Source organism: Acipenser ruthenus, unplaced genomic scaffold (assembly GCF_902713425.1).
Source record: "Acipenser ruthenus unplaced genomic scaffold, fAciRut3.2 maternal haplotype, whole genome shotgun sequence".
Lineage (NCBI taxonomy): Eukaryota > Metazoa > Chordata > Actinopteri > Acipenseriformes > Acipenseridae > Acipenser > Acipenser ruthenus.
The window spans coordinates 245469-272500 of record NW_026707510.1 but is presented as its reverse complement, the minus strand read 5'-3'; the positions used below and the strand labels follow the sequence as shown (position 1 = coordinate 272500).

General features: G+C 44.0%; 2 protein-coding genes across 3 annotated transcripts; both read right to left on the bottom strand.

The window, feature by feature from the left end:
• Positions 1-5140: 5140 nt before the first annotated feature.
• LOC117970140 (reticulon-4 receptor-like 2) lies at positions 5141-14574 on the bottom strand. Its single transcript, XM_059018894.1, has 4 exons — positions 14114-14574; positions 7801-8021; positions 7197-7454; positions 5141-5945 (listed from the first exon to the last, which is right to left on the bottom strand). The coding sequence occupies exons 1-4, from the start codon at positions 14163-14165 to the stop codon at positions 5151-5153; spliced, it is 1326 nt and encodes a 441-aa protein (XP_058874877.1). The 5' UTR covers positions 14166-14574; the 3' UTR covers positions 5141-5150.
• A 3183-nt stretch (positions 14575-17757) lies between these two features.
• Positions 17758-25763, bottom strand: LOC117410080 (serine protease FAM111B-like). 2 transcript variants are annotated; one of them, XM_059018897.1, is made up of 4 exons: positions 25709-25763; positions 24043-24121; positions 21538-21604; positions 17758-20859 (listed from the first exon to the last, which is right to left on the bottom strand). In XM_059018897.1, exons 3-4 carry the CDS (start codon positions 21586-21588, stop codon positions 18874-18876), a joined length of 2037 nt encoding a protein of 678 aa, XP_058874880.1. In that variant the 5' UTR covers positions 21589-21604; positions 24043-24121; positions 25709-25763; the 3' UTR covers positions 17758-18873. The 2 variants fall into 2 exon arrangements, with proteins under 2 accessions (XP_058874880.1, XP_058874881.1); XM_059018898.1 differs by lacking the exon at positions 25709-25763 and adding an exon at positions 24384-24454.
• Between the last annotated feature and the right edge of the window lie 1269 nt (positions 25764-27032).

Sequence of the window (27032 nt, the reverse complement as noted above, 5' to 3'; positions counted from 1 at the left end):
ACCTCCTTGTGCTCCATCCTTCAGGATGAGACGTCAAACAAACGAGCTCCTATTGGAAGTGACTCTGCAGCAGCCACTGACTCCCTGTGTGTGTGTGACCCTGAGCAAGTCACTGAACCTCCTTGTGCTCCGTCCTTCAGGATGAGACGTCAAACAAACGAGCTCCTATTGGAAGTGACTCTGCAGCAGCCACTGACTCCCTGTGTGTGTGTGTGTGACCCTGAGCAAGTCACTGAACCTCCTTGTGCTCCGTCCTTCAGGATGAGACGTCACACAAACGAGCTCCTATTGGAAGTGACTCTGCAGCAGCCACTGACTCCCTGTGTGTGTGTGTGACCCTGAGCAAGTCACTGAACCTCCTTGTGCTCCGTCCTTCAGGATGAGACGTCAAACAAACGAGCTCCTATTTGAAGTGACTCTGCAGCAGCCACTGACTCCCTGTGTGTGTGTGTGTGACCCTGAGCAAGTCACTGAACCTCCTTGTGCTCCGTCCTTCAGGATGAGACGTCACACAAACGAGCTCCTATTGGAAGTGACTCTGCAGCAGCAGCAGCAGCAGTTGTTGATGATGCAGAGTTCACCCCCTAGTCTCTGGAAGCCGCTTTGGATAAAAGCGTCTGCTGAAGGACTCATTAATAAAATGAATAATCTGAAATGTATAGAACGTTTTACCATCAGAAAATTTCATTTTTTCTTTATCGTCCATTCAGTTAAATCACGCTTTTAGTGGAGGGGTCACTTCTATAAGCTGTACTGTACACTATAATATTTTTTCTTGAAGACAGACAAAAACAATTACATTTTTTTAATAAAACATATTTATTCTTCAACAACATTTTTTTTAAATACATAAATATATATCACAGAATGTTTTTCTGTTACAAGTCTGACAACAGTCAGTAGTTTTCATTTTTTGGGGGAGGTTGGCTGTTTCGGGCTGCCATCTTGGTAAGGGCAAATTACTTGCATGGTCACAGAACTTCCCTTTACCAAGATGGCTGCCGTTCCAACTCCGCTGCCCTTACTAATATGGCGGGCGTCATTCGGCAACCCAAATCCATTGATCCTGAATTCAAAGATTTGAAAATAAATACAAAATTAATATTTCATTGACATACAAAGCGAGCGATTGTCACAAATTAACAAAAGGATACACACATCATACCTAATTCTAAACATTTGATACTTCTCAGATCCCCAGTACAGTACAGTGTTGTTAGTTCACTAGACTAGACTGTATTGAATTTGCTGGCTCTCAGATCCCCAGTACAGCACAGTGCTGTTAGTTCACTAGACTAGACTGTATTGAATTTGCTGGCTCTCAGATCCCCAGTACAGTACAGTGCTGTGAGTTCACTAGACTAGACTGTATTGAATTTGCTGGCTCTCAGATCCCCAGTACAGTACAGTGCTGTGAGTTCACTAGACTAGACTGTATTGAATTTGCTGGCTCTCAGATCCCAGTACAGTACAGTGCTGTGAGTTCACTAGACTAGACTGTATTGAATTTGCTGGCTCTCAGATCCCAGTGCAGTACAGTGCTGTTAGTTCACTAGACTAGACTGTATTGAATTTGCTGGCTCTCAGATCCCCAGTACAGTACAGTGCTGTGAGTTCACTAGACTAGACTGTATTGAATTTGCTGACTCTCAGATCCCCAGTACAGTACAGTGCTGTTAGTTCACTAGACTAGACTGTATTGAATTTGCTGGCTCTCAGATCCCCAGTACAGTACAGTGCTGTGAGTTCACTAGACTAGACTGTATTGAATTTGCTGGCTCTCAGATCCCCAGTACAGTACAGTGCTGTGAGTTCACTAGACTAGACTGTATTGAATTTGCTGGCTCTCAGATCCCCAGTACAGTACAGTGCTGTTAGTTCACTAGACTAGACTGTATTGAATTTGCTGGCTCTCAGATCCCCAGTACAGTACAGTGCTGTGAGTTCACTAGACTAGACTGTATTGAATTTGCTGGCTCTCAGATCCCCAGTACAGTACAGTGCTGTTAGTTCACTAGACTAGACTGTATTGAATTTGCTGGCTCTCAGATCCCCTTGTACAATGTTATATCAGTTATTAAGACTCTTACAAATGTGTTGAATTCCTGAGCTCTAATACTTACGATTATTAGGAAATAAATTAAATTGAATCAATAAATAAAATAAAAATTTCAAAATTGCACAAACTCACTCAGTACAGAAGTGTGGGCCAGTCCATTTAAGCTAGTATAGGGGGGTGATTGGTCTATGGCTATTGTGCATAGTATTATTATTACTAGTCCAAACTCCCCTAACCCCACCTTGGACTGCACTGAAATGGACCAGTCCACTAAAAATGAGACCGACTGTAAGAAACAAGCATTTTACACACGTTTGGAACCAACCAAAAAAAACACCCAGATAAACAAAACACATTTAAATTAAAACACATGAAAATGCACCTTTTTTTTTTTGGTCTTAAAAGGTTTTCAGAACATTGGTAGGGTTTTGATGAACCCAGAAGAGGCTGAGAAAGAAAGTCAGGTTAGCGTTTCCATGCCTTCGTCATCCAGAACTTCACTGGATCCGAGACGCGACTTTCTTAAAACGCTTTCTTCCCTGTTCTGTAACATTTTAAGGTATTTTTTTGTCTGGTTTTTTTTAAATATATATTATTTTTGTTGTTAGAAATTACAAATGTAGTTTTTTTTACACACTTTACAAAGAGAATGATGTCGGATGTTTACAGAGGAACAGTGATGATAATATTAATAATTTGTATCATCGTTCCAATTCGTTTTTCTGTTAATCCTCAATTCTCAGATTTCAATCTCATATCAGAGTGACTCTAGCAGTATAGGAAAGAGAGCTCCACTCTTAACACTGCAGAGCTGTATAGAGGTCTATAGGAAAGAGAGCTCTACTCTCAACACTGGAGAGCTGTATAGAGGTCTATAGGAAAGAGAGCTCCACTCTCAACACTGGAGAGCTGTATAGAGGTCTATAGGAAAGAGAGCTCTACTCTCAACACTGCAGAGCTGTATAGAGGTCTATAGGAAAGAGAGCTCCACTCTCAACACTGGAGAGCTGTATAGAGGTCTATAGGAAAGAGAGCTCTACTCTCAACACTGCAGAGCTGTATAGAGGTCTATAGGAAAGAGAGCTCCACTCTCAACACTGCAGAGCTGTATTGAGGTCTATAGGAAAGAGAGCTCCACTCTCAACACTGGAGAGCTGTATAGAGGTCTATAGGAAATAGAGCTCTACTCTCAACACTGCAGAGCTGTATAGAGGTCTATAGGAAAGAGAGCTCCACTCTCAACACTGCAGAGCTGTATAGAGGTCTATAGGAAAGAGAGCTCCACTCTCAACACTGCAGAGCTGTATAGAGGTCTATAGGAAAGAGAGCTCCACTCAACACTGCAGAGCTGTATAGAGGTCTATAGGAAAGAGAGCTCCACTCAGCATTGCAGGGATGTAGAGAGGTCTATAGGAAAGAGAGCTCTACTCTCAACACTGCAGAGCTGTATAGAGGTCTATAGGAAAGAGAGCTCCACTCTCAACACTGCACAGCTGTATAGAGGTCTATAGGAAAGATAACTCAACACTGCAGAGCTGTATAGAGGTCTATAGGAAAGAGAGCTCCACTCTCAACACTGCAGATCTGTATAGAAGTCTATAGGAAAGAGAGCTCCCCTCTCAACACTGCAGAGCTGTATAGAGGTCTATAGGAAAGAGAGCTCTACTCTCAACACTGCAGAGCTGTATAGAGGTCTATAGGAAAGAGAGCTCCACTCAACACTGCAGAGCTGTATAGAGGTCTATAGGAAAGAGAGCTCTACTCTCAACACTGCAGAGCTGTATAGAGGTCTATAGGAAAGAGAGCTCCACTCAACACTGCAGAGCTGTATAGAGGTCTATAGGAAAGAGAGCTCCACTCTCAACACTGCAGAGCTGTATAGAGGTCTATAGGAAAGAGAGCTCCACTCAACACTGCAGAGCTGTATAGAGGTCTATAGGAAAGAGAGCTCCACTCAGCATTGCAGGGATGTAGAGAGGTCTATAGGAAAGAGAGCTCTACTCTCAACACTGCAGAGCTGTATAGAGGTCTATAGGAAAGAGAGCTCCACTCTCAACACTGCACAGCTGTATAGAGGTCTATAGGAAAGATAACTCAACACTGCAGAGCTGTATAGAGGTCTATAGGAAAGAGAGCTCCACTCTCAACACTGCAGATCTGTATAGAAGTCTATAGGAAAGAGAGCTCCCCTCTCAACACTGCAGAGCTGTATAGAGGTCTATAGGAAAGAGAGCTCTACTCTCAACACTGCAGAGCTGTATAGAGGTCTATAGGAAAGAGAGCTCCACTCTCAACACTGCAGAGCTGTATAGAGGTCTATAGGAAAGAGAGCTCCACTCTCAACACTGCAGAGCTGTATAGAGGTCTATAGGAAAGAGAGCTCCACTCAACACTGCAGAGCTGTATAGAGGTCTATAGGAAAGAGAGCTCCACTCAGCATTGCAGGGATGTAGAGAGGTCTATAGGAAAGAGAGCTCTACTCTCAACACTGCAGAGCTGTATAGAGGTCTATAGGAAAGAGAGCTCCACTCTCAACACTGCACAGCTGTATAGAGGTCTATAGGAAAGATAACTCAACACTGCAGAGCTGTATAGAGGTCTATAGGAAAGAGAGCTCCACTCTCAACACTGCAGAGCTGTATAGAGGTCTATAGGAAAGAGAGCTCCCCTCTCAACACTGCAGAGCTGTATAGAGGTCTATAGGAAAGAGAGCTCTACTCTCAACACTGCAGAGCTGTAGAGAGGTCTATAGGAAAGAGAGCTCCACTCAACACTGCAGAGCTGTATAGAGGTCTATAGGAAAGAGAGCTCCACTCTCAACACTGGAGAGCTGTATAGAGGTCTATAGGAAAGAGAGCGCAACTCTCAACACTGCAGAGCTGTATAGAGGTCTATAGGAAAGAGAGCTCCACTCTCAATACTGCAGAGCTGTATAGAGGTCTATAGGAAAGAGAATTTGTGTTTCTCCGAGACCAGCGCTGCGTCGGCCACCCTCTGGTGGACTGCATTAAAAAAAACGCCCTTGTGGGTGTTTAATAACGTTTTAAAAAAAAAGAAAAACAGGAGGGGGGGGGGGGGGGCGGGGGGTTCCCTAGATGCTTCCTGCCGAGAACGAGGCTAGCGCGAGGGAGAGGGAGAGCGAGAGGAGGGCGAACCCGGGACGGTTCCTCTCCCCTCTCGAGCTCTCCTCCTCGCTCAGGCAGTCCGCGTCGGAGCAACCCAGGCTGGGATCCTCGTTCTCATAGTTCTCCCAGTAATCCTGGGGGCCCGGCTTCGGGAGGGCGGACTCGGGTTCCGGTTCGAAACTCTTGACGCGACCCCCGACCTGCGGGTTATCCAGACTGCTGGTCTGCTGGCCTTTCCTCCCGTAAAGCCCTTTGGATTTCTCCGCATGTCCGCTCTTGCCAGACTTGGGGAACCACCATTTGGTGCTGAAGGTGCTCGATCTGCCGGGGGTGTCCTGCAGGGGGCAGCGCGCGAAGTCGATCTCCCTCAGGAAGCGCAGGTCCAGCCCCTTCCTCTCCTGGGGCCCGGTGCACAGCAGCTCGGAGCTGGAGACCCGGACCCTGCGGAACCACTCCCAGAGCGGCCGGGCCTGGCAGGAGCAGGACCAGGGGTTCCCGTTGAGCCGCAGGAACTCCAGGGATCGGAGGCCGGTGAGGGAGGGGCCGGGGAGCTCGGACAGGGAGTTGTTGAAGAGGAAGAGGATGGTGAGCCGGCCCAGGTCTCGGAAGGCTCGTCGGTGGACCTGCCTGATCCGGTTCTGGTGGAGCAGCAGCCGGTCCAGGTTGACCAGCCCGCGGAACACGTTCTCAGACAGGACCCGGATCAGGTTGCCGTGGAGAAAGAGGTGTGTGAGGTTGACCAGGTCAGCGAAGAGATCGTCCTGAGAGAGAGAGAGAGAGAGAGAGAGAGAAAGGGAGTGTTAGGATCCTGGCTCCTCTATGACTCTCTGTGTGAGTGCATCTCCTCTCTGTGTATCCCCTCTGTGACTCCCCTGTATGTGCTGCAGCAGGTTGTCCTGCAGGTACAGGGTATCCCCTCTGTGACTCCCCTGTATGTGCTGCAGCAGGTTGTCCTGCAGGTACAGGGTATCTCTTCTGTGACTCACCTGTATGTGCTGCAGCAGGTTGTCCTGCAGGTACAGGGTATCTCCTCTGTGACTCACCTGTATGTGCTGCAGCAGGTTGTCCTGCAGGTACAGGGTATCTCCTCTGTGACTCACCTGTACGTGCTGCAGCAGGTTGTCCTGCAGGTACAGGGTATCTCCTCTGTGACTCACCTGTACGTGCTGCAGCAGGTTGTCCTGCAGGTACAGGGTATCTCCTCTGTGACTCCCCTGTACGTGCTGCAGCAGGTTGTCCTGCAGGTACAGGGTATCTCCTCTGTGACTCACCTGTATGTGCTGCAGCAGGTTGTCCTGCAGGTACAGGGTATCTCCTCTGTGACTCCCCTGTATGTGCTGCAGCAGGTTGTCCTGCAGGTACAGGGTATCTCCTCTGTGACTCCCCTGTATGTGCTGCAGCAGGTTGTCCTGCAGGTACAGGGTATCTCCTCTGTGACTCACCTGTACGTGCTGCAGCAGGTTGTCCTGCAGGTACAGGGGATCTCCTCTGTGACTCACCTGTATGTGCTGCAGCAGGTTGTCCTGCAGGTACAGGGTATCTCCTCTGTGACTCACCTGTACGTGCTGCAGCAGGTTGTCCTGCAGGTACAGGGGATCTCCTCTGTGACTCACCTGTATGTGCTGCAGCAGGTTGTCCTGCAGGTACAGGGTATCTCCTCTGTGACTCACCTGTATGTGCTGCAGCAGGTTGTCCTGCAGGTACAGGGTATCTCCTCTCTGACTCACCTGTATGTGCTGCAGCAGGTTGTCCTGCAGGTACAGGGTATCTCCTCTCTGACTCACCTGTATGTGCTGCAGCAGGTTGTCCTGCAGGTACAGGGTATCTCCTCTGTGACTCACCTGTACGTGCTGCAGCAGGTTGTCCTGCAGGTACAGGGTATCTCCTCTGTGACTCACCTGTATGTGCTGCAGCAGGTTGTCCTGCAGGTACAGGGTATCTCCTCTGTGACTCACCTGTACGTGCTGCAGCAGGTTGTCCTGCAGGTACAGGGTATCTCCTCTGTGACTCACCTGTATGTGCTGCAGCAGGTTGTCCTGCAGGTACAGGAATTGCAGGCTGTAGAGTTTTCTGAAGACAGTGCCGGGCAGGGTCCCCAGCTGACAGCGGTACATGTGCAGACTCTGCAGCTTGTCCAGCCCGCGGAACGTGTCCTGGTCCAGGGTCCGAAGGGACGGGTTGTCCCCCAGGTCCAGCTCCTCCAGGTCCCGCAGGTCGCTGAAGGCCCCGGGTTCGATGGAGCTGATGTTGTTGGAGTAGAGCCACAGGACCTGGAGAGAGAACAGAGTTAATATCAGAGATTAGACTGGACTGGAATTACATTGTAACTGCAGTTTAATATCACTAGACTGGACTGGACTGGAATTACATTGTAACTGCAGTTTAATATCACTAGACTGGACTGGACTGGAATTACATTGTAACTGCAGTTTAATATCACTAGACTGGACTGGACTTACATTGTAACTGCAGTTTAATATCACTAGACTGGACTGGACTGGAATTACATTGTAACTGCAGTTTAATATCACTAGAGGAGGGAGTTCATTCTATATAGAGGAACCGAAGCTGCTGGTTCTGTTTGTTTCATTTCTATCGGATCAGTTTCCCTCGTACCTGCGTGCCGAATCCGAACGACTCGGCCCGGACCTCCGTGATCCGGTTGTTCTGGAGGAAAACCCTCTGGCTGTGGTAGGGGATTCCCGCTGGGACCGCGGTGAAGTTCTGGGATTGGCAGCTGACCGTCATAGGAGAGGGGTAGCACATACACAGGCGAGGGCAGGAGGAGACTGGACTGGGAGAGGAGAACCAGAGGAGGAGCCAGAGAGACAACGAGCCTGGAGAGAGAGAGAGAGAGAGGGGTGAGAGAGAGAGAGAGAGAGTGAGGAGAGGGGGAGAGGAGAACCAGAGGAGGAGCCAGAGAGACAACGAGCCTGGAGAGAGAGAGAGAGCGGGGGTGAGAGAGAGAGAGAGAGAGAAGGAGTGAGGAGAGGGAGAGGGAGAGAGGAGAGAGGAGAGAGAGAGAGGAGAGGGAGAGAGAGGAGAGAGAGAGGGGAGAGAGAGAGGAGAGAGAGGAGAGAGAGGAGAGAGGAGAGGAGAGAGAGAGAGTGAGAGAGGAGAGAGAGGAGAGGGAGAGAGAGAGAGAGAGAGGAGAACCAGAGGAGGAGCCAGTGAGACAACGAGCCTGGAGAGAGAGAGAGGAGAGGGAGAGAGAGAGGAGAGAGAGAGAGTGAGAGAGAGGAGAGAGAGGAGAGGGAGAGAGAGAGAGGAGAACCAGAGGAGGAGCCAGAGAGACAACGAGCCTGGAGAGAGAGAGAGAGGAGAGAGAGAGAGAGAGAAGGGAGTTGGAGAGGGGGAGAGAGAGGGGAGAGAGAAGAGAGAGGGGAGAGGAGAGAGTGAGGAGAGGGAGAGAGAGAGAGGAGAGAGAGAGAGGAGAGGGAGAGAGAGAGAGAGAGGGGAGAACCAGAAGAGGAGCCAGAGAGACAACGAGCCTGGAGAGAGAGGAGAGAGGAGTGGGAGAGAGAGAGACAGAGGAGAAGAGAGAGGGTGGGAGAGAGAGGTGAGGAGCAAGAGAAGAAAGAGGGGGCGAGAGAGCAGAGAGGAGAGGGGGGAGGGAGGAGCGAAATAAGAAAGAGGGGGCGGGCGGGTGAGAGAGAGAGAGAGAGAGAGAGAGAGAGAGAGAGAGGAAAGCGAGGGGAGGGAGCAGAGGGCAAGAGTACCAACAACCTCATCTTTGAATATTTTAATATTGATCACATCCCATAATACAACACCACGCTGGAGAGTGAAGCTTAATAAAACGGATGCAAAACAGAAGCCTTGAATAAGCATACGTCAAACAAACGAGCTCCTATTGGAAGTGACTCTGCAGCAGCCACTGACTCCCTGTGTGTGTGTGACCCTGAGCAAGTCACTGAACCTCCTTGTGCTCCGTCCTTCAGGATGAGACGTCAAACAAACGAGCTCCTATTGGAAGTGACTCTGCAGCAGCCACTGACTCCCTGTGTGTGTGTGTGACCCTGAGCAAGTCACTGAACCTCCTTGTGCTCCGTCCTTCAGGATGAGACGTCAAACAAACGAGCTCCTATTGGAAGTGACTCTGCAGCAGCCACTGACTCCCTGTGTGTGTGTGTGTGTGTGACCCTGAGCAAGTCACTGAACCTCCTTGTGCTCCGTCCTTCAGGATGAGACGTCAAACAAACAAGCCCCTATTGGACGTGACTCTGCAGCAGCAGCAGCAGCAGTTGTTGATGATGCAGAGTTCACCCCCCTAGTCTCTGGAAGTTGCTTTGGATAAAAAGCAGCGGATGGAAAGCGCTGGTCACTCACAGATCAGTCAGGGAACATTCGTGACACAGAGTCTGGAAACTGAATACTCGGAAACTGGGAATGTCATTTATAATTCAGTAGAGTCATTGAATAGATTGGACAAGAGAGCGTGTGTGTGTGCATTGTACTGTATCTGTGTGTGTGTGTGTGTCTGTATTGTATTGTACTGTATCTGTGTGTGTGTGTGTGTGTCTGTATTGTATTGTACTGTATCTGTGTGTGTGTGTGTCTCTGTATGTGTGTGTGTCTCTGTGTGTGTATGTGTGTCAGTGTGTGTGTGTGTCTCAGTGTGTGTATGTGTCTGTGTGTGTGTGTCTCAGTGTGTGTCTCAGTGTGTGTGTCTCAGTGTGTGTATGTGTCTCAGTGTGTGTGTGTGTGTGTCTCAGTGTGTGTCTCAGTGTGTGTGTCTCAGTGTGTGTGTCTCAGTGTGTGTATGTGTCTCAGTGTGTGTGTGTGTGTCTCAGTGTGTGTCTCAGTGTGTGTGTGTGTGTGTGTGTGTCTCAGTGTGTGTGTGTGTGTCTCTGTGTGTGTGTCTCTGTGTCTCTGTGTGTGTGTCTCTGTGTATATCAATGTGTCTGTGTGTGTGTGTGTCTGTGTATGTGTCTCTGTGTCTCAGTGTGTGTGTGGGCAGGTATTTGTATCAATGTGGAGACAGAATTTGAGAAACTGTCCCCACAAAGATAGTAACTCCTGAAAAACGACGTTGTGGGGACGTCCGCACTTTGAAAAACACCTTTTTAAGAATTAAATATGCCTTCAAAAAAAAAAAAAGTGCCAAAATATTTAGTTTGTTTTCAACTTTCACCCTGTGTGGAGTTTTGTGTGACTGGAGTTAGAAATAGTAAATAAAAATATAATGAGAGTCAATGAGAAGAACATACACAAATGCAAACGTGTGTGTGTGTCTCAGTGTGTGTGTGTGTGTCTGTGTCTCAATGTGTGTGTGTGTGTATCAGTGTGTGTGTCTCTGTGTGTGTGTCTCAGTGTGTGTGTGTGTGTGTGTGTCTCTGTGTGTGTGTCTCAGTGTGTGTGTATCAGTGTGTGTGTATCAGTGTCTGTGTCTGTGTATCAGTGTGTGTGTCTCTGTGTGTGCGTCTCAGTGTCTGTGTCTCAGTGTGTGTGTGTATCAGTGTCTGTGTCTCAGTGTGTGTGTGTATCAGTGTATGTGTCTCAGTGTGTGTGTGTCTGTGTGTGTGTATCAGTGTATGTGTCTCAGTGTCTGTGTCTCAGTGTGTGTGTATCAGTGTGTGTGTCTCAGTGTGTGTGTGTATCAGTGTGTGTGCCTCAGTGTGTGTGTGTATCAGTGTGTGTGCCTCAGTGTGTGTGTGTCTCAGTGTGTGTGTGTCTCAGTGTGTGTGTGTGTCTCAGTGTGTGTCTGTGTCTCAGTGTGTGTGTGTCAGTGTGTGTGTCTCAGTATGTGTGTGTGTGTCTCAGTGTGTGTCTGTGTCTCAGTGTGTGTGCCTCAGTGTGTGTGTGTATCAGTGTGTGTGCCTCAGTGTGTGTGTGTATCAGTGTGTGTGTCTCAGTGTCTGTGTCTCAGTGTGTGTGTATCAGTGTGTGTGTCTCAGTGTGTGTGTGTATCAGTGTGTGTGCCTCAGTGTGTGTGTGTATCAGTGTGTGTGTGTCTGTGTGTGTGTGTCTCAGTGTGTGTGTGTCTCAGTGTGTGTGTGTCTCAGTGTGTGTCTGTGTCTCAGTGTGTGTGTCTCAGTGTGTGTGTCTTAGTGTGTGTGTCTGTGTCTCAGTGTGTGTGTCTCAGTGTGTGTGTCTCAGTGTGTGTGTCTCAGTGTGTGTGTGTCTCAGTGTGTGTCTCAGTGTCTGTGTCTCAGTGTGTGTGTCTCAGTGTGTGTGTCTCAGTGTGTGTGTCTCAGTGTCTGTGTCTCAGTGTCTGTGTCTCAGTGTGTGTGTCTCAGTGTCTGTGTCTCAGTGTGTGTGTCTCAGTGTGTGTGTGTCTCAGTGTCTGTGTCTCAGTGTGTGTGTCTCAGTGTGTGTGTCTCAGTGTGTGTCTCAGTGTGTGTGTCTCAGTGTGTGTGTGTCTCAGTGTCTGTGTCTCAGTGTGTGTGTCTCAGTGTGTGTGTCTCAGTGTGTGTCTCAGTGTGTGTGTCTCAGTGTGTGTGTCTCTGCAGGTGGGAGATGTTTTTCACACAGTCTGGTTATTCTGATCTCCAGTAAGATTCCGAGTGTCGAGTGATTCATTCATTCACTTCAGCGTTTACGCCACGCTGTGCACGAGTCACTCTCTTTCTTCTCTCACTCATTAGTTCATTCATAGTTCCTTCCTTCCTTCTTTCTTTCACTCACTCGTTCATTCACACCACGAATGATTCACTGACACCCGGCAATCTGTCTGGAGACCAGAATAAGTCAACTGACATCACAACACACGCACACGCACACGCACTGACACACGGAGACACGGAGACACGCACACACTAACACATTAACACACACACACACACGGAACTCCCACGAGCCCTGCTGCAGCGAGCCTGTCTATCAGTGATCTAGTGACTGCATCTGCTTAACAGAGACAAATCGATCTCCGTAATGTATTCTGTCTATCTACAGCACAGAGCATCTGTCTGTCTGTCTGTCTGTCTGTCTGTCTGTCTATCTACAGCATAGCGCATCTATCTGTCTGTCTACAGCATAGAGCATCTATCTATCTGCCTGCCTGTCTGTCTGTCTGTCTATCTACAGCACAGAGCATCTGTCTGTCTGTCTGTCTGTCTGTCTGTCTACAGCATAGAGCATCTATCTATCTGCCTGTCTGTCTGTCTGTCTGTCTGTCTGTCTGTCTGTCTATCTACAGCATAGAGCATCTATCTGTCTGTCTGTCTGTCTATCTGCAGCATAGAGCATCTATCTGTCTGTCTGTCTGTCTGTCTGTCTATCTGCAGCATAGAGCATCTATCTGTCTGTCTGTCTGTCTGTCTGTCTATCTGCAGCATAGAGCATCTATCTGTCTGTCTGTCTGTCTGTCTGTCTATCTGCAGCATAGAGCATCTATCTGTCTGTCTGTCTGTCTGTCTATCTACAGCATAGAGCATCTATCTGTCTGTCTGTCTGTCTATCTACAGCACAGAGCATCTATCTGTCTGTCTGTCTGTGTATCTACAGCACAGAACATCTGTCTGTCTGTCTGTCTGTCTACTGCATAGAGCATCTATCTGTCTGTCTATCTGTCTATCTGTCTATCTATTGCATAGAACATGTATCTATCTATCTATCTGTCTATTTATTGCATCGAGTATCTACCTCTCCACTGTTAAGAGCATCTATCTTCCACTCTCTCCGTCTCTCTACTGTACATGTATATAGAGTACCTCTCTATCTACATACTTCATATGAGTGTCTCTGTCTGCTTCACATCAGCACCTCTCTATACACTCCATAACACTGGAGATACACACACTGGACCCTGATACTGATGAGATCCAGCCCTCTGAAATGTCTTTATAATATACAGCACTAGACCCTGATATTGATGCGATCCAGCCCTCTGAAATGTCTTTATAATATACAGCGCTAGACCCTGATATTGATGCGATCCAGCCCTCTGAAATGTCTTTATAATATACAGCGCTAGACCCTGATATTGATGCGATCCAGCCCTCTGAAATGTCTTTATAATATACAGCGCTAGACCCTGATATTGATGCGATCCAGCCCTCTGAAATGTCTTTATAATATACAGCGCTAGACCCTGATATTGATGCGATCCAGCCCTCTGAAATGTCTTTATAATATACAGCACTAGACCCTGATAGTGATGCGATCCAGCCCTCTGAAATGTCTTTATAATATACAGCGCTAGACCCTGATATTGATGCGATCCAGCCCTCTGAAATGTCTTTATAATATACAGCGCTAGACCCTGATATCGATGCGATCCAGCCCTCTGAAATGTCTTTATAATATACAGCGCTAGACCCTGATAGTGCTGCGATCCAGCCCTCTGAAATGTCTTTAAAATATACAGCGCTAGACCCTGATATTGATGCGATCCAGCCCTCTGAAATGTCTTTAAAATATACAGCGCTAGACCCTGATATTGATGAGATCCAGCCCTCTGAAATGTCTTTATAATATACAGCGCTAGACCCTGATATTGATGCGATCCAGCCCTCTGAAATGTCTTTATAATATACAGCGCTAGACCCTGATATTGATGCGATCCAGCCCTCTGAAATGTCTTTATAATATACAGCACTAGACCCTGATATTGATGCGATCCAGCCCTCTGAAATGTCTTTATAATATACAGCGCTAGACCCTGATATTGATGCGATCCAGCCCTCTGAAATGTCTTTATAATATACAGCGCTAGACCCTGATATTGATGCGATCCAGCCCTCTGAAATGTCTTTATAATATACAGCGCTAGACCCTGATATCGATGCGATCCAGCCCTCTGAAATGTCTTTATAATATACAGCACTAGATCTTCACTTAATAAACTAATCATTTGCAGATAGACAAACTTAACAGAGTGCAGACCATTTCAAAGTGCGGTGCTGCTAAACTGTACCAAGTGAGAAACGAAAAAAAAAAAACATTTTTAAAGTAAGATTAAAATCGAGAGAAGATTGTATTTCCTTACCTCTGAAAGTCTGACCACTGGAGCCGCTCCGGAAAATCGACCGAGAGTCCATTTCTACCTTAGCCGAGTTAGAGTTAGCTTGAGTCGGGGTGCGCTGCTGCTATCTCCGCCCGTGTCTGGTGAGCTCTCTCTCGGTCAGGGCTGCTCCTGATATAGCCGGTAACTGCCTACGAACGACTCGGGGGCTGCGGCGGGGATCCCACACGGGCCAATCCGGGTCACGGCGCGCCAAAGGCGGGGGAAAACGGGGCTCGGTGCCCGCTGACGAAGCGATCACACCAGCGGGGGAGTGAACGGGGAGGAGACTCGGAGAGGTTTATAAAAAAGTATGTTAATCCGCTAAATAATCAGGGAAGGAAGGGATGACGGAATGAAGGAAGAGGGTTGTGTTAATAAGTTTTATTTATAGGGAAATGTCTTTAAAAATAAATACGGTTCGTTTTCTTGAACCTGCTGCGCTCCAGGACACCGCTCGCATCGAAGCTCGCTAGCAGAGTGATAAGCGCTCTAACCGGGCAGGAAAGTTACAGAGGAGCCGCCGCCGTGGAGCCCGGTCAAACAGCGACGCCTGGCGGCGAGGAGCAGGAACCACACGACGCGGAAAAAATATTAAATATTAAAATCCATCTGAGAATTTAAAAATTAAAACGGGTTCGCATTTGAAAAAGCAGTTATTTTCATGATATTGTTGATAAGGTATTTTTCTTGTTTTGTTTTCCTGTATGGGGTTGGGATGTTAAATTGCTTACACACTGAAGCATTATAAATTAAAATATAAATACACCGCGTTATGGTGCAGTCATTTTTGTCAATAGCACAGAGTTTTCTGTGTTATAAGACTGTACTCGGTCCTTAGAGATTTTGTATTCCTGTAATATTATTATTATTATTATTATTATTATTATTATTATTATTATTAGTTGTAACGATTGTGGATTAATATTATCATTAGTATTAGTATTATTATTAGTAGTATTATTAGTATTGTTATTAGTTATCAGTATTATTATATACATTTAAAAACGCACTGATGAACAGCAATGTTAAACTATGATACAAATGCTGCATGTTCGTGTGCAGCAGTGTGGAGTAGTGGTCAGGGCTCTGGACTCTTGACCGGAGGGTCGTGTGTTCAATCCCAGGTGGGGGGACGCTGCTGCTGTACCCTTGAGCAAGGTACTTTACCTAGATTGCTCCAGTAAAAACCCAACTGTATAAATGGGGAATTGTATGTAAAAATAATGTGATATCTTGTAACCATTGTAAGTCGCCCTGGATAAGGGCGTCTGCTAAGACATTAATAATGTTTCTGTACATTAACTGTAGATTGAATATCATCATCTATGAACTGCTCGTCGATAAATAGGTAACTGCATATCGATTCAATATGTCATTAAAGAATGGATTTGATATAATAACGATATGATAGCATTATATTCAGAGTCGCTCTGTTTTATACAAGCTGTGAGTCCGTGCTGTGCTCTACAATTAATTAGGAACTTTACAGAATGTGATTCATTATCGAGACTATCATTATTGTCATGTCTTATAATAATAATAATAATAATAATAATAATAATAATGATGAAAGCCTTCTGTATGGATGATTTTGAACATATTTCTGCGAGTCTCGCCGTTTAACAGAAGGAGTCTGTCTGAAAACAAACCAATCAAACCGTCATTAATGTGGAAAACTCCTGAGAAGGAACAGCTGGTGTCATTGTAATAATTCGTTATTAAAGTGTGTGTGAGCCTGTGTGTGTGTGTTTATATATATATATATTGTATTGTATTGCACTCTGTTATTAATTGGTTATTTAACACTGTGGCGGTCGTGTGCGTGTGCGTGTCTAATGTTAGCGACTGCGTGGGGCTGTGCTGCTAAACATAGACGTCACGTCACGATGTCATCAAACGTGTAACACCCGATTCATTAATAATGAATCAGAAATGTCACAGAGAGGAGCGGTGTGTGTGTGTGTCTCAGTGTGTGTGTATCAGTGTGTGTGTCTGTGTTTCTGAGTGTGTGTATCAGTGTGTGTGTTTCTCTGTGTCTGTATGTTTCTCTCTCTCTCTGTCTCTGTGTGTCTGTTTGTGTCTGTATGCGTGTTTGTGTGTGTATCAGTGTGTGTCTGTGTTTCTCTGTGTATGTTCTCTCTCTCTCTCTCTCTCTCTCTCTCTCTCTCTCTCTCTCTCTCTCTCTCTCTCTCTCTCTCTCTCTCTCTCTCTCTCTCTCTCTCTCTGTGTGTTTTCTTGTTTTTTACGTTAGTCTTTGATCTGAACACAGGAAGGGTTTTCCCGCGATGAATGTTTCATTGAAACGGGTGCGGACTATTTAAAGACCCGACCGGCCGGCCGCGAGTGGCGCTGAACTGCACCCACGCGGTACCGGCGTGATTATAACAAGCTATAGAGAATGGGGAAGAGGGACGGAGGAAGAGAGGAGAGGAAGGGAAGATAGAAAAGGAGGGAGGAAGAAAGGAAAGAGAGAATAGGGGAAGGGGGTGAGAGAGAGAGAGGAGGAAGAGAGTGTAGGAGGAGGGTAAAGAGAGCAGGGGAGAGTGGAGAGAGGGAGAGGATAGGGGGTGAGAGAGTGAGAGATAAGAGGAGGGGTGTGTGAGGAAGGTGGAAGAGGAGACGGAGAGGAGGAAGGGGCGTGGATCTGTGAGAGGCTGTCAGTGTTGGAGGGAGACGGTTTGTCCACACAAGTAAACTCGACTGATCATTTAGTCAAAGTTATCATACAGATGTGTGATGGTTTTTGCCTTTGAAAGTGGCCGGGTATTAATAATAATAATAATAATAATAATAATAATAATAATAATAATAATAATAATAATAATAATAATAATAATAATAATAATAATAATAATAATGCAATCTTCTTGTGTGTTTCTTCTGCTCCGAGTCTGACGTCACCCTCGGCGACAGGCTGCTGTCGCTGTCAGTGGGAACCTTTGTGACGTTGGTCGCGGTCCCGTTAATTCATTCGATTGCTTTGAGCGGTCGAGTTGCTGTCGCCTCAGTAATGAATCCCTCAGTGTTTCTGGGGCTCGCTGGTGCTCCAAGTTTGTAACATTGACGAGGCTCGGGTGGCCCTGTGGTTATTACACGAGCATCTTTAACAACTGGGCTGATGCTGCCACCTAGCGGCATATTGATGCACAACACACACACACACACACACACACACTAAGACACACACACACGTTTGCATTCCTATATTTGTATGTTCTTCTCATTGACTCTCACTATATTTTTATTGACGATTTCTAACTCGAGTCACACAAAACTTCACACGGGATGAAAGTCGACAAGAAACTATTTTTTTTAAATATATTTTTTGAAGGCATATTTAGTTCTTTAAAAGGTGTTTTACAAAGTGGAGTTACTATCTTTGTGGGGATAACTTCTCATTTTCTTTCCGCACATTGATAGCAATACCTGCCCACAGAATTACACACGACACACTGGCACACACAATCACACACACACACACACACACACACACACAAACAGAGTCACACACAGTTATATATATATATATATATATATATATATATATATATATATATATATATATATATATATATATATATATATATATATAATTTAAAGAATACACTACACATTTTTTTTTTGTAACAGTTCAAATGATTTTCTTTATTAGAAACGTACAAAAAGACAAAAATGCAGATTTCTTTAAAAAAAAATATGAAAGAAAAAAGATAGAGTCCAGTACATATAACACAACAGTATCTATATCCCCATGCAGAAATCACACACGCCGTCCGATTACAATGTATTAATAATAATAATAATAATAATAATAATAATAATAATAATAATAATATTTTCTTAGCAAACGCCCTTATCCAGGGCGACTTAAAAGTTCTTACAAAATATCAGAGTACAAAATATCACATTACAGGAGCAGTTATAAAATACAATAATAAAAATCACCAGAAAACTAAAGATCACATTCAAATAAATTTTAAAAAAATACAGTTGATAATTACGTTTGAGAGCGAGTTGGACTAAGAGCAGTTAAACTTATAATTATATATATATATATATATATATATATATATATATATATATATATATATATATATATATATATATATATAGAACCAACTCCCCAGTAATGTTGTTGAAGCTGACACCCTGGGATCCTTCAAGAAGCTGCTTGATGAGATTCTGGGATCAATAAGCTACTAACAACCAAACGAGCAAGATGGGCTGAATGGGGCCTCCTCTCGTTTGGAAACTTGCTTATGTTCTTATGTAGGTGTTCCAGAGCCCTTGAGGGTTTTGGGGGCTCTGCAGGACCAGGGTGGGAGAGCTCTAGTGTAGAGAATGCTGAACTGGGGGTTGCCACAGGTCACCCCCCCCCCCCCCCACTATATAAAAAAGACTATATAAAAAAAAATTTGGAGAAAAAACGTTCAAGTGGTTTTTTTGGTCATATTTTCTTCCCAGAAACTAGGGGTTCAGTTCATCATAAATTAACAAAGAGAGTGAAATTAATAATAGGATGATCCATTTTACAAACTATACCAGTTATGTGTGTTTATTTAATTTTGTTTAATGTTTTAAGATGAATTGTGGTTTTTCTATGCCAGGGATGCCACCTGTGCGCGGGAGATGATGTACCGCAATTTTGGCAAATACTTGATTGCGATTGGTCGATTTCTGACGCGTGATGTATAATCCGCTACTGGGGCGGGGTTAAACTCGTGTCAAATCAGCGATGTTGTTTAATCCAATTCCATTCGGTTTTCCTCGTCGCATTCATTAAGCAGTTCATCCAGGAGGCTACTCCGGTCAGTCATACCCTTAAGAAGTTCGTACCTTTGCAGATCGTTTGTCACTGACTGTTTTAAGATTTCCCTCGCAACCGGAATACGGCACGCGTCTTCCACCAACATCTTTAAAACCGCGAGGCGCTCCGGATTTTCAGAATCGACGCAGAACAATTCCTGTAGCAAGGGACCTGCAGCCGCTTTATGATGTAGCACGTTTTTGAGAATGACCGTCATATGCGTCCCGAACTCGATCACGCTCTGCTTCTTCTTCGTAGACAGCTGGTACAAATACCCACCCGTGTGCATAGCTACCAGCTGAAGCTTATCATTAAGGACCGGAGAGCCAGACGCGCCGTCATAAAAACAGGTGTCGTACGACAATCGCTTTTCATCTCGCAGCTCTTCAAAAGAGTAGCGGGTAATTACCTGCACACGACATTTGCTTTCCTCATTTTCCTCAATGTGTCGTTTTTTTTTGTCTTGGCGTTCCTCGAACTTTATAACGGAACACGGATCTATCTTCTTGACGTCGCCACTCGGGTGACCGATGATACAGACGCCCCCGCTTGTTGGAGGAACGCCAAGCCTAGTAATCAGAGCTGGAGGGAGCGGAGCGCTTCCCTGGTCCAGCTCTAGCAAAGCATAGTCCAGCTTTCTGTCATAGGCGACTATCTGTGGCTTGACAGCTAAAGTCTCGAAAGACTCGCCAGGTTTTTCGAATTTAAAGTTTACAGAAACCGCGGCGGCGAGCCTTACTGGCTGGGATTCGGCGAGGATTTTCTCCACGACGTGCGCGCAGGTAAGAATGTAATTCCCAAACAAAAGGAACCCGGTGGCTACTTTGTCCACAGCGTTGATGAAGCAGACAGATTCGGTGAGCTCGGTCAGCGTTCTAACGGTGCTAACCAGAGTAAAGCTGTCCGTGTTTTTACCGAATTCCGTTCTCAGCAGCTCGCTGATCGGGAGGGAACCTGTGGTTTCTTTTCCTCTGGCTTTCATTAACTTAATAAGACCGTCCATCTGTGACTTGAGGGCCTTGTACACTTCTCTAGTGTCGGGAATTGGGAGGTAAACCCTGTGGTTTGTATTAGTTGACGATTGGGAGCCAGACTGGGTATCGCCAGTCGTTTTAAACGCACCTGTAGCTTTAGAGACAGGCTGGGTATCGCCAGTAGCTGCACTGGCACCAGTAGCTGTACCGGCATACTGGTCAATACCAGTAGTCTGGCTGCTCATCCCGATCTTAGGGTGCAGCTGCTCGCTCACTGGTCTGACCTCACTTGAAACAATCATGGTGAAAATCTTCCCATCTTCATCATCTACATACAGATGGAACTCAACTAGAGTCCCATTGCAACTCAATTGGTAATTCTTTTCAAACACGGCTGAAAGAAACCTCCCATCCCTTGTCAAAGCCTCCTTCACCGTCTCCCCCCGGAAGGCGTAGACACACAGATTTTCACGCAGCTGGTGAAGGTGATGGTTTTTCAGAATTGTCTTCTTTGCGACATTAACTTTACCTCGCGGCTCTACGTAAAAAACGACGCGTTCTGCGTCTCGAGACTTCTCTGGATAGAAATCTCGCTCCCCATCGTCGCCTTCCCCAGACAGAATGAATGTAACGTTGAAAAGCTCTCCATTGGGTATAAAGCTGCAAGGCAGATGATGAGGCACAATCCCCTTCAAGACATTCTTCCCAGTGATGAGCACTTCCTTTTTATTGTTTTTTTTTCTCTCTGCCAAATTTCGTGCATTGAACTTCGAGTTACTGTTTAAGGCCTCGAGCACAGTTTGTCCAGCCAGGCCATTTATTTTGTATTGGGAATTATCTGGAAGATAAATCGTAAACGACTTAATGTTCTCCGTTTGGCTTCTGGTTCGCCTGGCTGGTGAAGATGGGTCTACAGCCTGATTTGGTGTCTTGTCTTCTGCCTCGGACTAGAGAAGAAAGAACGAAGGTTAGAAAAAACGTGTCTGAATAGATCTATACTGTCCCATCCCCCCCACAAGCGCTGACCATCTTTAAAATCCATTCTCTCACCTCTTATTAGCTTTATTAACATGAACACCGGCCCCTCCCTTTAAAGGAGCGCTGCCCATCTATAAAATCCATTCTCTCACCTCTTATTAGCTTTATTAACATGATCACCGGCCCCTCCCTTTAAAAGGAGCGCTGACCATCTTTAAAATCCATTCTCTCACCTCTTATTAGCTTTATTAACATGATCACCGGCCCCTCCCATTAAAGGAGCGCTGACCATCTTTAAAATCCATTCTCTCACCTCTTATTAGCTTTATTAACATGATCACCGGCCCCTCCCTTTAAAGGAGCGCTGACCATCTTTAAAATCCATTCTCTCACCTCTTATTAGCTTTATTAACATGATCACCGGCCCCTCCCTTTAAAAGGAGCGCTGACCATCTTTAAAATCCATTCTCTCACCTCTTATTAGCTTTATTAACATGATCACCGGCCCCTCCCTTTAAAAGGAGCGCTGACCATGGCTTATTTTCTTGTAATTATTCATTTTGATCATAAGCTCCCAATATTTATACATAACTATGATTGAAAATGTATTAAATGGATATACAAATCAGTATTATTTTAGAACTTACTTTAACATCCAATCCACAGCTGGATGAAGCTTTCTTCTTTGGGGAAGCCATCCTCTTTTGTGGTTATCTTTTAAAACAACAAAGAAAAATATGCCTTCAAAATGCAGTGTCGCATTAGAATTAACTAGAATTGCTGTCTGACTAGCACATTTCCATCCTCGTTTCTGAAGGAAGGTGTTATTTGTAGAGGCCAGTGTGACCTGTGTTCAGGTTAACAATACACCAGTATAATATAATATAATATTATATAATATAGACAGACAGACAGATAGATAGATAGTAACCGCCCCTCAATCAAATAGGTAATCATCAAACCATATAAATATCCTCTTTCATCTACAGCAGTGCTGCCCAAACGCGGTCCTGGAGAGCCCCTATCCAGTAAGTTTTGTAGGTCACCCTAAATCGCTAATTTCTAAAGACTGGGAACATATGGACGTTATTGATCAATTAATCAAATAACTTGTTCAATTAAGGGAACTCTGGTCAATGTCATGACTCGTTTACTGTCATGACTTATTTAAGGTGGTACGGTCTGGATTACAATTTTAGTTAGCTTTGGTTTATGTTTGAATACAAATGTAATACATTATACAAAAATCAAATGCAACATGAAGTTTCAAAGCAGGAATTGTTAAATTAAACAAACCAAAATTATCTAAAATTATAATTCAGCCGTACCACCTTAAATAAGTCATAACAGTAGACAGAGAAGTCATGACATTTTCTCCAGCATGTAATCCAGGCCATTGAGGGTTGAAAAGGGTAGTTCATTTTTTATACCAAATGATCTCCAAATTACTTCATTTAATAAATCACCTGCTTAATTGATCACAATGAAATTTTTCCAGGTGTTAAGAAATTGATTCTTGGTGTTAGATCTCCTTCCTGACCTGTGAGGGCGCTGTGTAAGTGCCCTGGACTGGATGGCAAGACAATTTATTCCGTAGGGTAGGTGGAAGTCGGTCATTTAGGAAAGGGGCGGAGGTACCCAAACTCAATGACCCAGACGGTAACTCGGCAGGTAGGTTGGCCCAAACATCTTGGAGAACTAACCACAGTTCTTCTGTGGATTTAGGCAGCCTCAGTTGCTTCTCTCTCTTCATGTAATCCCAGACAGACTCGATGATGTTGAGATCAGGGCTCTGTGGGGGCCATACCATCACTTCCAGGACTCCTTGTTCTTTATGCTGAAGATAGTTCTTAATGACTTTCGCTGTATGTTTGGGGTCGTTGTCATGCTGCAGAATAAATTTGGGGCCAATCAGATGCCTCCCTGATGGTATTGCATGATGGATAAGTATCTGCCTGAACTTCTCAGCATTGAGGAGACCATTAATTCTGACCAAATCCCCAACTCCATTTGCAGAAATGCAGCCCCAAACTTGCAAGGAACCTCCACCATGCTTCACTGTTGCCTGCAGACACTCATTCGTGTAGCGCTCTCCAGCCCTTCGGCGAACAAACTGCCTTCTGCTACAGCCAAATATTTCAAATTTTGACTCATCAGTCCAGAGCACCTGCTGCCATTTTTCTGCACCCCAGTTCCTGTGTTTTCGTGCATAGTTGAGTCGCTTGGCCTTGTTTCCACGTCGGAGGTATGGCTTTTTGGCCGCAAGTCTTCCATGAAGGCCACTTCTGACCAGACTTCTCCGGACAGTAGATGGGTGTACTAGGGTCCCACTGTTTTCTGCCAATTCTGAGCTGATGGCACTTCTGGGCATCTTCCGATTGCAAAGGGAAGTAAGCATGATGTGTCTTTCATCTGCTGCAGTAAGTTTCCTTGGCCGACCACTGCATCTACGGTCCACAACGTTGCCCGTTTCTTTGTGCTTCTTCAAAAGAGCTTGGACAGCACATCTGGAAACCCCTGTCTGCCTTGAAATTTCTGCCTGGGAGAGACCTTGCTGATGCAGTATAACTACCTTGTGTCTTGTTGCTGTGCTCAGTCTTGCCATGGTGTATGACTTTTGACAGTAAACTGTCTTCAGCAACCTCACCTTGTTAGCTGAGTTTGGCTGTTCCTCACCCAGTTTTATTCCTCCTACACAGCTGTTTCTGTTTCAGTTAATGATTGTGTTTCAACCTACATATTGAATTGATGATCATTAGCACCTGTTTGGTATAATTGTTTAATCATACACCTGACTATATGCCTACAACATCCCTGACTTTGTGCAAGTGTACCTAGAAGAATTGATGCTGTTTTGAAGGCAAAGGGTGGTCACACCAAATATGGATTTGATTTAGATTTTTCTTCTGTTCACTCACTTTGCATTTAGTTAATTGATAAATATAATCTATTAACATGTCTATTTTTGAAAGCATTCTTACTTTACAGCATTTTTTCACACCTGCCTAAAACTTTTGCACAGTACTGTATGTATATATATATATATATATATATATATATATATATATATATATATATATATATATATATATAATGTATATGATAGAAAATGTGAAATACATAAATGACAGCTAATTACTTCAAGTTCTTACCTTTCAAATGAGGCGTTGACGAGCACGGTAGGGTTTGTAGGATCGGAGGAATGATGTTTTAAGTGGCGAGTGTTTGAACCTGCCGAGAGCAGAGGCGACAAATGTAAATTATCTTATTTTAACAGATGTTTTCCGGATTTAAAAATGTTCTAGTATTAACCATTAAAAAAAAAAAAATCCAGCTAAATAAATAAATGTTAAGCAGATTCTTAAAAGTTTTGCTCAACAAAATATAGTTTGCGTACTTCTGCTTAGGACTATGACGCGAGTGTGTATTACATTTTGGGCTATCGTATCCCTCACACAAACAGCACGCCTGTACACTTAACAGAAATACAAACCTTAGCCAAGTACAGAGAGTAAAATCACAACGGAAGTACCGGATTGAAAAATACAACACTGCCTGCATACCTTTCTAGAAACACTTATAAGAACATAAGATAGTTTCCAAACGAGAGGAGACCATTCGGCCCATCTTGCTCGTTTGGTTGTTAGTAGCTTATTGATCCCAGAATCTCATCAAGCAGCTTCTTGAAGGATCCCAGGGTGTCAGCTTCAACAACATTACTGGGGAGTTGGTTCCAGACCCTCACAATTCTCTGTGTAAAAAAGTTCCTCCTATTTTTTTTATGTTCTGAAACATGTTCTGATATAAAAACCTGGGCTCAGCATACCGCTGGTTCTGCCCGTGTGCTTCCTGGATAGCCTGTTCTTTACCGAAAATAACGTCATATTTTAATTTTGGAAATTTTCCAAAGTCAACTCAACCTCGCCCTTAGACTGGCTACATTTCCAAAATGTCGGTTTTAAAAAAAAAAAAAAAAAAAAAAAAAGATGCATCACTACCCATTTAAGAAAATAACACTACATTTAAAAAAACAAAACAACAAACAAACAAACAAACAAAAACACACAGACACGGAGATGAATAGAAGCCACCGGGAATTAAAATAAATAAACGCAGTCTTAAACTACCTTCCATTCCGACACACTGTATAAAGCATACGCACAGTCATCTCTAGGCCCAAAACTAGGGTGACCAGATTTTTCAAAGCTCCAAACCGGGACACAATGTTAAATAGTTGATTAGATTAATTAAGCCATTTCAATTTCGGGTATTTGAATGGTTATTTAAAAAGTCATCCTCTCACTTTTATATTATCTTAAACTAATTAGCCACGCATTATGAAATTAAGTAGCCATACTGTGTTATCTGTACTTTTATATCGAGTTTAATAATAATAATAATAATAATAATAATAATAATAATAATAATAATAATAATAATAGGCTATATTTATTGACTTTGGTGTCGTTTAAGCTGCTGGATTCGGATGCTCCATGATTGAGAAACTCCATGAAAACGCAGGGCACCCGAGGAGTGCGCACCTACGCCCGTGTTAATCGCTTTATACAAATACGGTTCTTGATTAGTAGAATGTTTTATTTTATTCTCACTGCAGGTGCCATAAACAAACATAATTTGACCAAAGTTATATAGCGTGCTGATGAACTGGCTGAACTTAAAAAAAAAATAAATAAATAAGATTTTCAGCAAACTGTCGGGACACCGAGACCGCGGATGGGAAAACCGGGACTGTCCCGGAGAAACCGGGACGTCTGGTGGTCGTCACCAAAACTGAAACAGATTAATTCTCGTTCTTACCTTTCTTTCTGCGAATTCGTACCCTGCTTCCGACTTCAGCAATGCTTCTGGTCTGACGACCAGAGTGGGTTGTTACCTGTTACTCACACAGACACGCCCCTTTTTAGACTAAACTCCAATCCTGAGTGATGTATCTTATATCCCAAGACAAAAGAGATGCTCATTCGACTACTGTAGATACCAATCGTAGAGACACACACCTGCCTCCCCCCCCCCCCCCCCCCCCTCCCCCCGGAATCTGAATTTACAACAAACAAAAGTTACATATAATGGTATAACCCTACCGACAATTAAACGACTCCTGGGAAGAATATTTTGCTCTTATCTGCCCCTATTTTACTGCATTTAATCCTGTACTTCAGAATACTGTAATCTGCCAAGTGTTTAACCTGTAGTATTTTGTATTTAATCACATCCTGATGTAACTATCACTATTTAATCATATCCTGATGTAACTATCACTATTATCTGCTGTATTATTGAATTCTGGTTTGTCACACTTGTACTTTGCTTGAACAAAAGTTATTGTATTTCTTGCTCTTATTGTATTACTTGTATTGTAACACTTGAAGTGTATTTGCTTACGATTGTAAGTCGCCCTGGATAAGGGCGTCTGCTAAGAAATAAATAAATAAATAAATAAATAAATAAATAATAATAATAATAATAATAATAATAATAATAATAATAATAATAATAATAATAATATTCAGTTAATTTATCTCTCTGTTACTGTTACACACACTGTAAAAAATGACTCAGGGGGGTTTGTAAATGTAACCCCAAAAAGGTCTATGATATTGACAAAGAAAATTTAAGTTTTTATATTTACATGAATATTTCTAGTTCCTTACTTAATTTTCATTTGTTCCACAAACATCATATTCAGGAATAAATATTCAACGTATCAAGCTGCATAATCTCAACAGATTTTTTTTTGAGTACATCCATCTAATTGTTTTTACATGACAATTATTTTAAAATTATCTTTATATATGCTACTTGTGATAAATACAGTCTCTGTTTCTGTCACTCTCTCACATGTTTGCATTTCATTTGGAGGGTTTTTTTTTTTTCAATTAGATTTTCCTGTGGGTTTTTTAGATTTTCCAGAGGAGATCTCACAAATCATAGAAATCATATATTCTTATAATAATAATATTCACGCTGGGCAAACGATACAGTGAACTACAATCTCGCTGTTGATAAGTTAAGTTCGTAACAACAGTGAAAATCCATTGCTCAGTATAAACCAGCGATTGATTATGAAATGAAATGTTAAAATGCAGTCTGACAGGAAATAGGGCAGCAGTGTGGAGTAGTG

Coding starts and splice junctions, on each gene's coding strand:
- LOC117970140 (XM_059018894.1), bottom strand. CDS start 14,165: ATGGACTCTCGGTCGATTTTCCGGAGCGGCTCCAGTGGTCAGACTTTC. Junction 8,022..14,113: donor CAGTGGTCAGACTTTCAGAG/GTAAGGAAATAC, acceptor CTCTCTCTCCAG/GCTCGTTGTCTCTCTGGCTC. Junction 5,946..7,196: donor ACCTGCTGCAGCACATACAG/GTGAGTCACAGA, acceptor TCTCTCTCTCAG/GACGATCTCTTCGCTGACCT.
- LOC117410080 (XM_059018897.1), bottom strand. CDS start 21,588: ATGGCTTCCCCAAAGAAGAAAGCTTCATCCAGCTGTGGATTGGATGTT. Junction 20,860..21,537: donor GCTGTGGATTGGATGTTAAA/GTAAGTTCTAAA, acceptor TTTCTTCTCTAG/TCCGAGGCAGAAGACAAGAC.